A 16,106-nucleotide genomic window follows, 5' to 3' on the forward strand; every position below is an offset into this window, starting at 1 on the left:
ATCCCTTAGCTGTATGGCCTCCACAGAGGGAATTTTAACATTATATCACATAGATCTATGCGTTGAAAGCCACCGGGTGTCACTGGGAGACAAAATCGAGGCCAGCATGAAAGATTTTGCTTACCAGGTCGATTTGGCGGAGCAACGATTCACCCAAGATGTTAAGTATGATTCACCGCCTACGCCTACATTTTTCGTTCCTGACAAACTCTACTCCCGCAAGGCTGGCTCGACGTCATGCATCCGAGTCAAATGCAAACTCATATATCTTCGCCGAGATGCTACCGGCATACAGATCTGCGAGCAGCCAATCTGGTATGTTCAAATAGAGCTGGAAGCCATTTCCTTTATCGAATCTCCGAAGTCAGTCCTCTTCTAACAGTCGTTTAAAATGAGTAGGTAACGGCAAGGCCTCCCGCCAGAAGAAGATCGTCCAAGGTCGCATCGCAGACGGAGACATATTTAAGACTATGTCCTCTACCATATCTCGGCAGATTGGGTTAGCAGTCCAGAACACACAGCGGGAGCTACAGAGTGTATCGAAACGTATCGTAGAAGAGATTAAGGAGGATTTGGATCTTTCATTGGACCCTCTCGGCAAAAGAATACAGCAACCAAGGTCCAGTGTAAATGTAGAACGGTTGAAAGAGATTTCTAGTGGTACAAAAGTCCCAGGGAAGAAGCCGATGATGCGGCGAGATCAGTATCATCTACTTAGAGTTTAGCATACAACACAATCGTCCATCACAACAATCTCTTGATTCAAGTGGGAAAGTGGCTCAATACTCTCCTGACCCCCAGATTTCACGCGGTATTACTTTTCCCGACTTCCCCAGTCACCTTTGGCGTGCGAGGTGTTGCTTATTTCCTTACAATCTGCCACTTAACGCATTTAACAACTGTCCACTCATCCAGAGCCTCCTTCCCCATGTCCCTACCAAAACCACTCTCCTTCATACCACCGAACGGTGTGTTTGCATTCAACGCTCCCCAGACATTCACGGTGACCTGTCCTGTCTCCATTGCTTCGGTCACCCGAAAAGCCTTGTTTAAGTCGTTCGTGAAGACTGCGGCACTCAGGCCGTATGCCGAATCATTTGCCTTCTCGATGACCTCCTCTTCTGTCTCAAATGGCGCGATGCAAGCCACAGGGCCGAAGATCTCCTGCTGCATGATGTCCGCGTCCTGCCGCACATCGAGAAACGCGGTGTTGGCGACGAAGTTCTCCTCCCCACCACCTCCGTGAAGCAGCTTAGCGCCCGAGGCCTGGCCCTTCTGCACGAATGAAAGCACCTTCTCCCGCTGCATCTTGTTGATGAGGGGACCCTTCGTAGTCTCCGGCAGGAGCGGGTCTCCGTGTACGGCGTCGCGGCTGCGTGCACTGAAGGCCTCAGCAAAGCGCTGGTAGATGGTACTCTGCACGTAGATACGACTTCCCGCGATGCACACCTGCCCGTTATTCACAGTGATGCCGAGAGTTGTCCAGAGAAGCGCGTTCTCCCAATCCGCATCGTCGAAGACGATGGCTGGGCCCTTGCCGCCGAGCTCGAGCGTCACACGCTTGAGGTTCGTGCGCGCCGAGGCCGCGAGAACCTGCCGCCCGGCGCCTGCGCTGCCTGTGAAGGATACCTTGCGGATATCGGGGTGTTCAGAGATGGCTTTTCCTGCGACAGTCCCGAGGCCACAGACGATGCTCACGACACCCGGAGGGAAGCCGGCTTCTGCGATGAGCTGGGCGAGTTTCTGACCATAAAGGGGGGAGGCCTCTGGGGTCTTGATGATTAGGGTGTTGCCGCCGGCGAGGGCGGGTGCCAGTTTCCAGACGGTTATCATGCTGTAGATATCGGGGTGCGTAAGCCAGTAGATCCGTAACTCCAGCACCGTGAGCAGGTGAGAGAGGAAGGAGATTTTGTAGACAGACCCAACTGGGTGACTTACAGTGGCGCGTTCCAAGGCACAATAGCAGCACACACACCGATGGGTTCTCTTCTGGTATAGGCCATGCCCTCAGGGATCGTTAGCGACAGCCCGTCTACCTTATCGGCCCAGCCGGCGAAGTAGCGCAGGTTCTCAAGGGCCTGGTGGATGTGCAGGCCGATGGAGTCCCGGTAGAGGATACCGGCGTCCAAGGCCTCGAGGGACGCTAGGTCTGTGGCATCACGCTCGACGAGGTCAGCTAGCTTGTTCAGCAGGTTTCGCCTGGTTCCGGGGGACTCGGCACGCCAGGTGCGATAGGCCCTCTTCGCGGACTGCACGGCGAGGTCGATGTCTTCCTTCTGCGCCGCAGATACGGATGCGAGGAGCGACCCCGTGGCCGGATTTTCAGTGTCGAGCGTGGCATTCCTAGTGGCGGGTACAAACTCGTTATCGATGAAGAGACCAGTCGGAACTTTTATTTCAATACCATCGTTAGTCAGAGAAACTTTTCTTTTTTATCGGCCGAGGACGACAGTCTCATAATTACTAGACATACCGGTTACCAAGTGGTTATCTATCCCTTTCAAGCAGACAGTAGGCATGATTTCGTGATGCGTAGGTAGTGGTATAACCATCAATGATGTGAAACTGTTTCGTTTTCCAAATGATATGACTTGGCTTGTAAATAAATATGCCGATTGCTGAATAAGGGATATATGCTTTTGACGTTTATATGTTGTCGATATGACGAGGTACAGTGTATGGTAGTCGAGATCTACCTACTTACATACAGCCTCTCATGCTGAGCACCTCGTTTCACCATCCCCAGCATGCTTGCTTATTACACTGCCCTATACATTATGTCGCCGGAGACCCCGGAGGGACAAGGCTAATTGTTAGGCGGTAGTGTCGACAACCGAAGGTACGCATTTGAGGAAAAGCGTGAAACCGGAATGGAGATGGGGTAGGAAGGTATTGCATTCCTACCTTGAGTTCCGGAATCCTCTTTGTCGCGGTCGGGGGTGGTACATCTTCCGACCAGGGACCCTATCTGACCTGATAGAGCGCAGGGTAGGGTTTACCCGCAACACCTGCACAAGCCAGAGGGTAGCATCGAGGAATCCTCCCCAATACCTGATTATGCATGTAGACCCCGTTGATTTGGCCCAGTCTTATCGAAATCAATCGATAGGGGCAAAATCACCTTCGAAATGCTTTCCTCACCAAGATAGCTGAAATCTGTTGCAGTTTTTCCACAGCTTGCAAATCCGAAGATGTCTTTGTTCCTAACTAGCGAGATGGCATTCCTCTCTCCGGTCTTCTCAGCGAAGGGATGCTGCCATGGTTATTCCAGCCGAATAGAACGAGGACGACAACCAACCAATTGCTGCTTTATATAGATACATCTCAGTATTTGGAATCTTTTTGTCGATAATTGCACTCCTGTACTTCGTAGTTACATCCGAAACCTCCCCAGCCACCAATGCCGGGAGATCAGAGTGTTCGAAAAACCGACATAGAGATAAGTACCTCCACATTTGGTGTAAGTGCGGGGTCGATTAAACTAGACTCGGCTCGGCATGGGATCCGTGTTCGGTGCGGCACCATCAAAAATCCGGGGTAATGATATAGGTGGACGCCAAGTACATTGTCTAACGATGGACCTGGATATAGAGTGCTTCTTACGCCATTGTGTTTTCGGCTACCTACTAATAGAGGGCCTATCAGTGCTAAATGCAAACTACAGTATGATGCTGAGGGCCAGGACCGTGAGGCGGCTTGACTCTGTTTGCAGGTTCGGAACAGAGTTTGTTGGACCGTTATGATAAATAAAGATACTACTTATCAGCGGAAACTCGGTCAAGTTCATGTCCCTAGGCATGCCAAAAGTAATACCCCTTTTGTAAAGTTGTTAATACCCCCGAAACACACCGGACTTTATCTTGGTTGGACAGGACCTTCGCTGAGCGGGGGGAGCACCAGACACTTGGACTCGCTCCTCGAGGTTTCTCCACGTTTGCGGCCTTAAAGGGTTTAGCGCATCTGCAAGGGTAGCATCTTGGCACTCTTATCTTGTCTTCCTTGTCAAAGCGGATAAGAAACTCCCAAGATACTACTACTTAGCGAATATATACCGTGCCCCTTATCCTGACACTTTATTTAGTTGCTACTCTTTTTTATTCCCCTGATTGCGCCTGAGATTTACCTACTAAGCATCCAAACATCTCCATACAACAGAAGCTTGATAATATGATAATATGGACGACGGAAAGGGGCAGACAACAAATCGCGGTACTAAACGTCCAGCTGGCCCCGGGGCTGGAGAGGGTGGAAAGCGCCGAGCCCCTTACGCTATAAGAGCCTGTGACGTCTGCCGGAGACGAAAGGGAAAGTGCAACGGCCGGCACCCCTGCGGGCACTGCTCAGATCGGTCCCTTACCTGCTCCTACACCTCAGGGACCAGCGACAGCGACTGGCGAGCCAGCGTCACCATCCCTATCGCCCCGCCTTCGGAGCTCCTTGCATCAGCTACACCTATGGCTTCCACCGCCAACATCACAACGACCGCAGAGCAGCGGCCTGAGAGGGCGTCGATGGCGCCGCCACCCTCATCATTATGGAACCCGGAGTAAGTGGATTGTTGAGGGCCCACCAACAAGAAACCAAAAAAATATAAAAAGAAAAAGAAAAAGACATGAAAAAGCCTGTTCCCCTTAAACTCTATTTACTAATTCTAGCGCAATGCCGCTGAATCGGGGAAGGCAATCCGGGGACCTGAATCAACTCATTATGAACCTGCAAGACCAACTGAACAACCTCGTCGCCCGCGTGAGGCAGACCAGCGTGGGCAGCGGATCCGCCGTGAGCCAGCGATCGCTTCCGAATCAGGGCGAAGAGTCAAGTGCAGATGCGCTGTCCTCGGTGCTACCACTACAGGGGGAGGTAACCATCCCACCACTTCCTCCGCAGTCGCAGTCGCAGGCATATGAACATTCTCGACGACGGACGTCGCGCCCGCCGTCTGCTGAAACTTCCACCAGCACCCCTCCCTCGCGCAGTGCTCTGGACACGGCTGGTGGTACCATTAATACTACTGAACCTTCCTCCTCATCCAAGTCGGTAACACATCGCTTCTACGGGCCGACGAGCCCGGATTACAGCCTCAACGTTGCACAGATGAGCATGTACAAGGCCAGCTTCGCGAGCGCAGAGCCCAACGAGGGCTCCAAATTGCCGAGTATCGACGATGACCAGTCGGACTCCGAAGATGGCATGTCACCAGTGGTCGCTGGCGGCCCAAACAACCGCGATCACCGCGGCGAGGGCGCCATGTCTGCCGCGAACGGCCTGTCGACTGGAGGCCCTGGAAAACAACTATTGCTGCAGCAGCTTCTGCACTTCAAGACGATACTGCCGATGCGTGAGGCTGTACGGCTACTATTCGTGTACCAAGAGGTGATTGGGGACCTGCACCCCGTCTTCGATATCGAGAACCTAGTCGACCAGGTAGAGGGATGGTACCGCGCGGTGGACTCGGCGATAGACGAGTGCAGCTTGATAATTGCCAACCTTGCATTGTGTACCGCTATATGCGCCGATTCGGCGTCTACGCCGGAGATGGAGCTGACGATCTACTCGTCATGTCGAGATATCGTCAAGTCAATCATTACGTCACCAACAATAACAGTTAATCATGCCGTAATCACATTATTAATGGTGAGTAGTGTTCGCTTCTTCCTTCGCCCTATGTTTGTGGAATAATTTTAGGAGATGGAGGAGGGAAACAAAGTATTGGCTAAGGTACGGAAGAAGGATGTTTCCTGCTGACACGTAAATACAGGGAATCTATCATTTTTTCAAAGACATGACACAAGTTTCATGGCGAATGTGCGGCGTGGCTGGCCGCATGTTGTTAGAGCTTGGCCTCCACAACCGGGATGTGTCGGATCATGTGTTGCGGTCTAGGCGACAGCGAGAGGAGATCATAACTCTTACCTGCAGCATCATCATCTTAGACCGTCAGTGGAGTGCTTCCACCGGACTGCCGTCGAATTTTCAAGACTCACCCTTTGATCCCAACACATTTCTAAGTGTAAGACTAGCTGCTCAGCTATTGTGCTCTCGCCAGTTCTTCGAGAGCATCTCCTTTCTTATACTATACACCAAGCACAAAGGGAACGACACTGCTGACATTATGCAAAACTCTAGCAAGCCAAGACACCTTATCTAAAAGCCATGATCTCCTTCATTCTCATTAGTGATAAATTTAGCGAGCCGAGTACACGTGTCGCCAAAGGGGGCTCATACGAGGACGACGACGATTTTAACATCATGAATTTCCAGATCGAGCAGTGGCGGCAGAAAGCTGTCTCTACATTCAACTTTTCACAGCCCACCGCCTGGCAGGCCGCACCTTCGACCCGACCTCCATGGTGGACTATTGTTCTATACCTCCGTGCCAACTCCGTCCGCGGTCTCCTGCTACGTCCCTTCTTCTTCCCCAGTCGTTCTTCATCTGCCTCCTCATCCTCTTCCTCCAACTCTACAGTATCTTCGGGATCCGCGAACAGCAATGCTGCTGAGGCCGGTAAACGAAATATCTCACCCGGACTTGAGCTCGTATCAGACACCATCAACATGCTCTCCACCCTCGACCGTACGACGGACCTCTATCGTCGGCAACACCCTCACTTCCAGCACCTTCTGGCCTCAGCCTGTGCTCTCCTCTTCCTCATCGTCGCGTTTGTTGAGCAGAACCGCGTGGGCCTCACGACTAGCTTGCCCGAGGACTTCGCTGGAGTAGTTAAACGGAACTTCCGGAAGGCATTCTCTTTAGCGGCAGCGTACAGCAACTCGTCGCGAGCGTCGCGCCGACTGTGGAACCGCCTTCTTATGCTAGCGGAGCCACTCTCACGGCTAGGTATCCTCCCACAAGATGAGATGACGATTATGGAGAACGACATTGCTTCTCGAACTGTCGTCGCCCCAATCCCAGACCGCAGCTTCCCTCCATCTTCGGTATATTTTTCTTCTCTTCCGGCAGTAGCTCCGTTGTCGATAAATCCTCTGGGGGGTGTCGGCAATCTACGCCTCAATGGCGGCAAGGGGCCTGGCAAGTCATCGGGCGGCCCAGCTGGAGTGGCAACCCATGCCGTGGAAGAATCGCCGTTGCAGGCCACTTGCCAGCCACTGGACATAATGGAATCGATAGGGTTGGCTGCCGATAACACCGCTGTCTCGTCGACAGCTTGGACCGGGACGACACTGCATGATTGGCCCTGGACTGAAGTAAACAACTTTTTTTCGGATCGGGGACCGTGAAGAAATTGAAGGGTAACGTAACATCGCGACGTTGTATTAAACAGAACAAAAATAATTGAGAACAAAAATGCCATTAAATTTCCTTTATCAGCTCTCCTAGCAAATCGACCACCAGGTTATGACTGTATATACGACTTGGTTTTTGGCGACAGTCCAATTATGAAACCGCCCTCTTGGCCCCATTTCCTTCAATTCCCAGGTGTTCCGTTCCCTAGCTCCGTTCTGGACCTCAGTTTTTTCGGAACCCGTGCCATCGTTCGAACCCAGCCGTATAAATGTTCAGTGCGTCCAACATCCTCCCAACGCTCTGGTCTACGATGTCGTCGAGGCTCCCCGGGCGGGTGTAGAAGGCCGGCACAGGAGGGAAGATGACAGCGCCAGCGCGCCGCAGAAACAGCATGTTGTCAAGATGCACGTCACTGAGCGGCGTCTCGCGCACTGCTAGTAGCAGGCGTCGGTTCTCCTTGAGACAAACATCAGCGGCGCGGGATAGGAGGTCGTCTGTATAGCCTGACCGCACAGCCGCTAGGGTCTTCATGCTGCAGGGAACCACGGCCATTCCGTCGTGCGGGAAGGAACCCGAGGCGAAGGGTGCCGAGAGATCCCGTGCAGCGTAGTTGGCGTGCGCGAGGGATCGGATCTCAGCCTCCGTGAGCCGGGTCTCGTACTTGAGAGTAGCGAGCGCCCACTTACTCATAATGAGGTGTGTCTCAACACCAAGGTCGCGGAGAACAGTGAGGAGGCGAATGGCGTATATGGCGCCTGTGGCACCCGTCATGCCGACGATGATGCGCTGTGGCTGCGGAGGAATCCGGCTCACGTGGGGCCTCGTGGCCGTTTTCGAACCAGCAAATGTGCATGTATGATTGGGATCTAGAGAGCTGGGTGATGGAGGGTGTGGTGGACGGGAACCGCAGCTACTCCGTCGGCAGAGCATCGGGGCTCCAATTGTTTTCGACCGATATAGCTGCCAAGTTTTCCCCGATTGACATCCAGGCAATCGAATGAAGCACGTAGACATGGCGAGTGAGGAAAAAAACTCCCAAAAAAAAAAAAAATTTAAACGTCTCCAATCTAGGATTCTTCTTCTTCCCTTCTATGAAGGCGACGTGTCTGGATATATTGTCCTTCCAGTTACGCCGAAGAGCTGGGCAGAAATGTTAGTATAGATCTGAAGAATGAATCCAGGCTTTTTCCTTACTACACACTGAGCGCACCGGATGGAAACTTGTGTCGGCAACTTAGACGTATAAGGATAATAGAGTGAGCCTACAGTAACAAGAAGTCGATGACTCCTTTCACAAGCTTGCATCCGAGTAGCACGATCGGCACGACGACCTGCCGAAGTGTGGATACTCAAAACCTACGGAAGCCTGGAAAAAAATGGATATTGACCCACACACGGCTCGGTCCTTGCTTGGTAATACAGTTCCGGGTGGACGGAACCGCTTCCGTAGGTTTGCCAGCGGCCGATTCTTGACAAAGATGCCTCTAATAACCTCTGCCTTTTAGAATTGTCGCTTCGGATTCCCTCTTTAAATATGAACACGTTTATTACTTAATCACAACCGCGAGTTCGATTCTTGGGCTCAGATTCCTTTAGGCTGTAGTTCGAATCCCTTCTCGAGACGAAGTTGTGATGTCGCGCCTCCGCCAGCACCACCTACGAAATTTGCTGTCCCCTGTTCTCCTTGGCAGGATGGCTTCAAGTTCCCGACCGAACCCGAACCCCTTATCAAGGGCGTATACAAAGCAATCCTCGCCGTCGTCCGCAGAAGACTTCCACGCCGCAGCCGACGCGCAGCTCGACTTCCGCACATTCGTCGACGTGCTTCGCCGGGACGACGACTTAGCCGAGATAGACGTCGAGGTCGACCCACATCTCGAAGTAGGCGCTATCGTGAGGCGCGTTAGCGAGTTTAATGACAAAGCACCACTCTTCAACAACGTCAAAGGTGCGAAGAAAGGAGGCCTCTGGCGCATGTTTGGCAACGCAGCGAGCCTTAGGAACCACGACGCTGAGAAGTATGGGAGAGTGGCCAGGAACCTAGGGCTCCCCGCCAATGCTAGCTGGAAGGCCATCTCCGACCGTTTCAGGAATATCAAGCAGGCAACCCCTCTGCCGCCCAACATCCTGCCAACGGGGCTCTGCAAACAGAACAAGCTCGTGGGGGACCAGATCGACCTCGACAGCCTGCCCGCACCCCTGCTACATGAGGGCGACGGCGGCAAGTACCTTCAGACATACGGGATACACATCCTCCAGACACCTGACGGTTCGTGGACCAACTGGTCCATCTTCCGCGGAATGGTCTACGACCGGAACCACCTCGTTTGCCTCGTGGGGCCAGGTCAGCACAACTCAATCATTCGGCAAAAATGGCTGGATGCGGGCAAGACGGAGATTCCGTGGGCGCTGGCCCTTGGGGTGCCGCCGGCAGCGAGTATTGTGGCGGCTATGCCGGTGCCAGAGGGCGTCTCCGAGAGTGAGTACGTCGGGGCTGTTGTGGGCAAGCCGCTGGACTTGGTCCGGTGCGAGCTCAGCGACCTCCTTGTTCCAGCTAACAGCGAGATCGTCCTCGAGGGCGTGTTCTCGTTAACACAGACGGCGCCCGAGGGCCCTTTCGGGGACTATCTTGGGCTCGTGTTCGACAATGACCAGCGCATGAGCCCCTTGTTCAGAGTAGATGCGATTACCTACCGAGACGACGCGATTCTCCCTGTTTCTGTACCAGGTAGAATCACAGATGAGTCGGTGAGTTTTTCTTAGCAACATATTTGTTGATTCATTATATCATTCTGTCTTTTAATACTAAGCATCCCATTTCTTTACTCCTTCCAGCATACCACCGCTGCCCTGGCCGCCTCGGAGCTCCTGACACTCTGCCATGACCATGGCTTCCCCATCAAGGAGGCCTGCGCGTCACTTGAAACTATGGCTACCTGGTGCGCCCTCCAGGTCGACGGCGAGGCACTACGTCGCTTGGGGACCAATTCGCGAGACTTTTGCCGTCAACTTGGCGAAGTGGTTTTCCGTGACAAGAGCTGCATGCTTATCAACCGCATCCTGCTTGTAGGCGAGGATGTAGACGTCTACAACTTCCGAGACGTCATGTGGGCTTTCGTCACTCGATGCCGCCCCGGCATTGGGGACCACTTGTTCGAGGACCTCCCTGGGTTCTACCTGACGCCGTACATGTCGCATGGACCAGGGTCGGACCCACGGAAGGGTGGCAAGCTTATCTCCGACTGTCTACTTCCGATGGAGTACGCCGGAGAGAGGACGTTCCGGAAGGTGGACTTTGAGACGTCATACCCCGCCCATGTAAAGGACAAGATCAAAGCGGCTTGGCGCGATATGGGATTCACAAGCTAGAGGAAGGTTAGGATTAATTACTACAAGAGAAGATCCAATTTAATTTAGGAGATTAGTGACTCCTTGAGCTAAGCCTGTGGACCCTGGTGCAAAGTACATATTTGTGACTGCCCAGGTCAGGGATTTGAAATTCGTGGCCTCGGTCTCGACGTTTCATTCATTCCGTAGTTTCCGGAGCAGTGCTAGTGGCCAAACCACGATTCCTAGATTCCAGTTACATCGAACATCCAAATTACCCTTTTAGGATAGCTTCGTGCAGCTCCATATACTTGGTACCTGGTGTATCTTGAATCACATTCATTCAAATTGTTTAGGAATTTCGGAACTAGTCTCCCTAATTTCCCCGCGTTCTTAGTTGAAAATCTCCATTGTCTGGAAGACCTTCGGAAAGGGCCCCACATTATACCGACCTGCATCTGGCTTCGGTGCGTTGTGCCTGCACCTGCTCCGGTCTCTTTTTCGAGTCAAGGGGCGGATCTTTACACCTCGCAGATAACATGAGAAGTTAATGCCCCCCATTATCGCCATTTCGGACACAGGCACTTCTTATCTTCAAGGGAATCTTCCGGCACAGCCTAGAATCCGACTGTTTCCCCACAGGCTCACCCTCTTATTAATGCATGCGGCTTCACTTACCTACCTGGGATTTTGATGGCCACATCTTCTGGGGATTCGCAATAAACCTTAATATACATGTGAGAATAGAGATTGTGTATAGAGAGACGCTGATACCAATGTTTGCCGGCCCGGGAGGAGTTCTTGGGTTACCTACTGTGCTCAAGCGCTGGCAATAGTAACAGGTGCAGCGGGGAGTGGTACTGGCCGGTCGCTTCTCAAGTCATGTACGGGCCCAGCCAACTCCAGGGTGGTATTGCTTCTGCGATGAAGGCAGTCGTCTATATCAACGACCTTCGTTTAAGTGCAGTCTGACGGCGACACCGTCTGGGAGAAATTGCCCCTGCAAAACCTTAGGTCGAAATTGCCATGTTGCCCGCCGATATGTTGTCACTTCCCGATGTATTGAGGCCCACCGACGCGTATAAGGGAGGTTAATTTGCATCACGTAATGGGAGGACACGGCTATCAATTTTGTCGCATATCTCGACCTAGACGTAGCTTGACGTCATCATTTACACCGGGTGTGGACATTTACTACAAGCTTGCTGACGTGACCCTACAGATCTCGACTCCGCGGACCTATTTAGTGCTACCCGAGAGACGTCTTCGTAGTGGATGTCAGCATGAGGTATCTCCAGCTCGTAGGCGGACCTACCATCGGAGGCCGATCCGGTGGGCACCGAACCTATTCTCCGGATTCTATGCCGGTCGAAATAACTCGACCGGCTAGAAACCCGGTTTCGGGAATATTCCGTTGCAACTAATGAAGGTATTCCGATTTAGTCAGTTCCGATGGAGCCAGATTCTGTAATTCTGAACTTGGCGCTGATTAAATCGCGCTTCGGAGGAACTAGATGTATGTCTACGAGCAGTCAAGGCTCGAAAGACTATGGCAATTTCAGATCCATTTTCATATATCACCGTCTAGAGACGTGTGCACCGCCAATTCAATCCACTGCCCCTCGCCCACCTTCTACTATTGAATGATACTCTCTTGGTCCCTTCTCCGGCGAAACGGTACAAATCGGTCAGTAATAGATAATGCATCAGTTGTAAGTTCTTCTTCCCACGGTTTCATATCGTAAGACCCATGCGGTTGCAGAATTGTGGGTGGGCTAAATGCTTCGACAATCTACAGAGAAAAATATTCCGCTTCTTTTGCCTTTTTTGAGGCCCTTGCAGAGGTACGTATGTTCATATAGGAGGAGAAGGACTGTCGTGTCCTTACCTCCGCCGAGCCCAACCGGGAGCTGGCCGAGGAGGGAGTTCTTCCTTCGGCCCAACTCGAAGCGCTCCGACTCCTCGGATACTAACCACTCTCTCCATGTGCCCAACCCCCTGTCTAGGCCGGTGTCAGCCATGTCTTTGTCAATCTTGGGTCGGACCACCCGGCCATAATGGAGGCATTGGCCCACGGTGCGCACCTAAAGGGAGTCAAGTTCCCCCGCGTCATCACGTCTCCTCACGAGGTATGGGTTCCCCTAAATGCACATTGCGAAACCCACACAAACTGACATGGACGTCTCGGGCAGATGGTGGCCATGTGCATGGCTGATGGATTCGCACGTGTCACTGGCCAGCCGCAGTGCGTGCTCGTACACGTTGATGTTGGCACCCAGATGTTAGGCTGCGCCATGCATAATGCCTCGGTTGGGCGCTGCCCCGTCATCGTCTTTGCCGGCCTCTCGCCCTTCACCCTAGACGGCGAGGTCCGCGGGTCCCGCACCGAGTACATCCACTGGTTGCAGGATGCGCCGGATCAGAAGCAAATTGTGTCGCAGTTCTGCCGGTACACGGCTGAGTTCAAGACTGGCCGCAACATCAAGCAGATGGTCAATCGAGCCATCCAGTTCGCTACGAGCGACCCCAAGGGTCCCGTCTATCTCGTCGGGGCACGCGAGGTCATGGAAGAGGACATCCCCCCCTACTCTCTCGACCAGTCCGTTTGGGAGAGCATCTCACCTGTCGCTCTACCTCCGCAGGGAGTTGAGACGATCGTGTCGGTACTGGCAGCGGCCGAGCAGCCGCTCATCATCACAGGCTACTGCGGTCGTAACCATGCAACCGTGCCGGAGCTCGTCAAACTAGCTGAAAATATTCCGGGCGTAGGGGTCCTCGACGTGCTGGGAAGCGACGTGTGCTTCCCTTACAGTCACCGCGCATCGCTGGGCGTACGCGTGGGCGCTGACCCAAGCATCGAGACTGCCGACGTCATCCTCGTACTCGATTGCGACGTCACCTGGATCCCGACGCGGTGTCGGCCGCGCCCTGACGCCCAGATCATGCATATTGACGTCGACCCGCTGAAGCAGAACATGCCATTGTATTACATACCGGCATCCCGACGGTATCGAGCCGACGCCGAGACAGCTCTGCGCCAGCTGAACAAGTACATCACTGGCCACCCAGAGTACCGTGATCTCGTGTCCCGGGAGCCATACGCGTCGCGCTGGGCCGCTCTTGCTGACGCTCATCGCAAACGCCTCGAGGAGTACGCACTGCGTGCCATGCCCCCGGCCGACGATGCCGAGCCGCCAAGCACTTCGCTTCTGTGCGCGAACCTGCGCAAGACGTGTCCGCAGGACACCATCTACTGCGTCGAGGCAGTAACAAACGCACCTTTCATCTACGATCAGCTCCAGGTGGACGAACCAGGCCACCTGCTTAATTGCGGCGCTGGCGGGCTCGGCTGGTCGGGCGGGGGCACGCTCGGCGTGAAACTTGCAACAGATTGGCTAGCCGGAGGAACAAACAAGGGTCACTTTGTCTGCGAGATCGTGGGCGACGGCACCTTCGTATTCGGCGCCCCGAGCGCGGCGTACTGGATTGCTGGGAGATACGGGCTTGCCACGCTAACCGTGGTCTTAAACAATAAGGGTAAATTTTACCTCAAGATCAATGACCAGCGAAAGGAAATCGGACATCTAGGCAAGTGAAACGGCCTTCGCTAATAGTGAAAGAATAGGTTGGAATGCACCCCGCAATTCTTTGACATTAGTCCACCCCACGGGGTATGCCTCAAAGTTGGACAACAAAGACCTCAACATCTCATTTGACCCCTCGCCAGACTATGCCGGTATCGCTAAGGCCGCAGCTGGTGGGAACGCGTGGGCTGCGACTGTGTCCAGTGTCGGGGAACTCGCGAAATTGCTCCCGGAGGCGGTAGCGCAGGTGCGGAAGGGCATCCCAGCTATTCTGGACGTGCGGCTCCAGAGATCGTGGGTGGAGGGAGAGAGCGTAGCTGGACGGAACAGGCTGAACGGCCATGGGGCCTAGAAGTAGTAGGAGGATGTTTCCGCCCTTCCTCCCCAAGGATGAGGGCGGGATATTACCCCGGCGTGTTTAGACTGAAATGTCATTACCTGAGGGCTGTCTTCTGTTAGCAAGCCGCTTGGAGACATGCACACGATGGCGGGTAGTCGTGTGTGGCGACAAGGTATTCAATGAACCCAAACAATAAACGACATCTTCGCACAAGACAAGACAACGTTGTGTGATTTGTCAAGAAGGAAGTATGGCATACGGTCTTGCCAAACTTGCATTCCCAGGTATGAAGACTGCTGTGGCTTTTGGCTAATTCAATTTGGTGACGTTGTCTTGATGGCTCGAACTTGTATCCATGCAAGGAAGTTCAACCACGAACAAAGATCTCGTCGGTCATCAAACTCTCAACGACTACTGGAATTAAGCTCCCATGAGTTCCGGTCAAAAATGCCTACTAACATAACTGCGGTCGCGTTATGCTGATCATGGGTTATTGTATAACCAGCACCTTCTTTGTCTCTATCGACAGCATGCTTGTAAAGCATTTTGTCCTGCAGGGTCGTAGGTCCTGGAAGTTGTCTCTGGTCGCTGATAGTATCGAGAGTCCTCTTTGGCTAGCAATTTTGGCATGCTCGAGAAATAACATAGAATGAGGTCATGTAAGAGAATGAGAACCATGAAAATGCTCATCTACAAACGTGTGGAGACTGGAACATCCGATACCACACACAGAAGAGCCCCATCAGAGTTAGCAGTGAAGGGGGCTCAAAAGACTGAAAGTAACAGGGGCCAGTCTAAGCCGCGCTGGAGAAAGAAGGAATACAAAAAGGAGATCGTATTAGAGCAGTGATAAATCCTGAAACTCCTGGTTATCGTCCTTGGTGGGGCCGAGGGGAGTGTAACACGGCGGACAGCATCTTAGTAGTTACATCCGAGGTTGGACAGCAAACCGATGAGGAATTTTGCCGCAAAGGTTCACAAAGAGTCGAAGGTCTGGCCTTGTTGACAAAGGCATTTCCATCGGAAGGAGGTAAGACTGCTCATAGGGATATCGAGGAGGAAAGCAACATTGTAAACAATCCTTGGTTCACATGGTAATCCTTGCATCGAATCTCGAGAGTCACTGGCACTGGTGGGCGGGGTTCGTCGACCCCCGACTCATCAACTCTTTCTTGGGATATCAGAATTCTAATTTGTAAGAAATTCTCTGTGTCGGGAACTTGAAATCGAGACAAATCAATGCTGACCCTGCGGGGAGGTCCGTTATTACAGTCTTTTTGTTAAATAGTGCCACAGACGACTTGACCAACGAAGCCCCGACAGTCTGCAACTCTGGCCACGTTCAATGTCGCCCACGATGAACGGTCCCATAAGAAAATGGGAATTAACATGATTAAAATGATACACATAAAATCGGAGTGCCACGCGTCAAGGTATTCCTCGGAAGCGCCGCCGCCGTTAACCCTTATTCCTTCCCTTTCGCCAACTCTTCTATAGGCCTAAAAAAAAAAAAAAAAAAAAAAAAAAAAAAAAAGCGCAGCAAGAGACCACGAAATGTGAGACAGGAATATGCAGGGCGCTCTTGTCATCTTATGCATCTCTAAATTTA

At 52.7% G+C, this 16,106-nt stretch overlaps 4 protein-coding genes and 1 pseudogene across 4 annotated transcripts; 3 read left to right on the forward strand and 2 right to left on the reverse strand.

The window, feature by feature from the left end:
* Positions 1-861: 861 nt before the first annotated feature.
* SAPIO_CDS7956 (Aldehyde dehydrogenase) lies at positions 862-2,519 on the reverse strand (the record flags this gene model as incomplete). The annotated part of the gene is made up of 3 exons (XM_016789708.1): positions 862-1,925; positions 1,976-2,389; positions 2,474-2,519. The coding sequence occupies 3 exons, from the start codon at positions 2,517-2,519 to the stop codon at positions 862-864; spliced, it is 1,524 nt and encodes a 507-aa protein (XP_016640645.1).
* Positions 2,520-4,175: 1,656 nt separating this feature from the next.
* On the forward strand, positions 4,176-7,239 carry SAPIO_CDS7957 (uncharacterized protein; the record flags this gene model as incomplete). Its single annotated transcript, XM_016789709.1, has 3 exons — positions 4,176-4,546; positions 4,656-5,634; positions 6,127-7,239. The coding sequence occupies 3 exons, from the start codon at positions 4,176-4,178 to the stop codon at positions 7,237-7,239; spliced, it is 2,463 nt and encodes an 820-aa protein (XP_016640646.1).
* A 229-nt stretch (positions 7,240-7,468) lies between these two features.
* On the reverse strand, positions 7,469-8,017 carry SAPIO_CDS7958 (annotated as a pseudogene; the record flags this gene model as incomplete).
* Positions 8,018-8,938: 921 nt separating this feature from the next.
* SAPIO_CDS7959 (Ferulic acid decarboxylase 1) lies at positions 8,939-10,615 on the forward strand (the record flags this gene model as incomplete). The annotated part of the gene is made up of 2 exons (XM_016789710.1): positions 8,939-9,994; positions 10,082-10,615. The coding sequence occupies 2 exons, from the start codon at positions 8,939-8,941 to the stop codon at positions 10,613-10,615; spliced, it is 1,590 nt and encodes a 529-aa protein (XP_016640647.1).
* A 2,015-nt stretch (positions 10,616-12,630) lies between these two features.
* On the forward strand, positions 12,631-14,509 carry SAPIO_CDS7960 (Thiamine pyrophosphate enzyme; the record flags this gene model as incomplete). Its single annotated transcript, XM_016789711.1, has 3 exons — positions 12,631-12,702; positions 12,766-14,110; positions 14,232-14,509. The coding sequence occupies 3 exons, from the start codon at positions 12,631-12,633 to the stop codon at positions 14,507-14,509; spliced, it is 1,695 nt and encodes a 564-aa protein (XP_016640648.1).
* Positions 14,510-16,106: the final 1,597 nt, after the last annotated feature.

The sequence above is a fragment of the Scedosporium apiospermum genome (assembly GCF_000732125.1).
Source record: "Scedosporium apiospermum strain IHEM 14462 chromosome Unknown SEQ_SAPIO_0114, whole genome shotgun sequence".
Lineage (NCBI taxonomy): Eukaryota > Fungi > Ascomycota > Sordariomycetes > Microascales > Microascaceae > Scedosporium > Scedosporium apiospermum.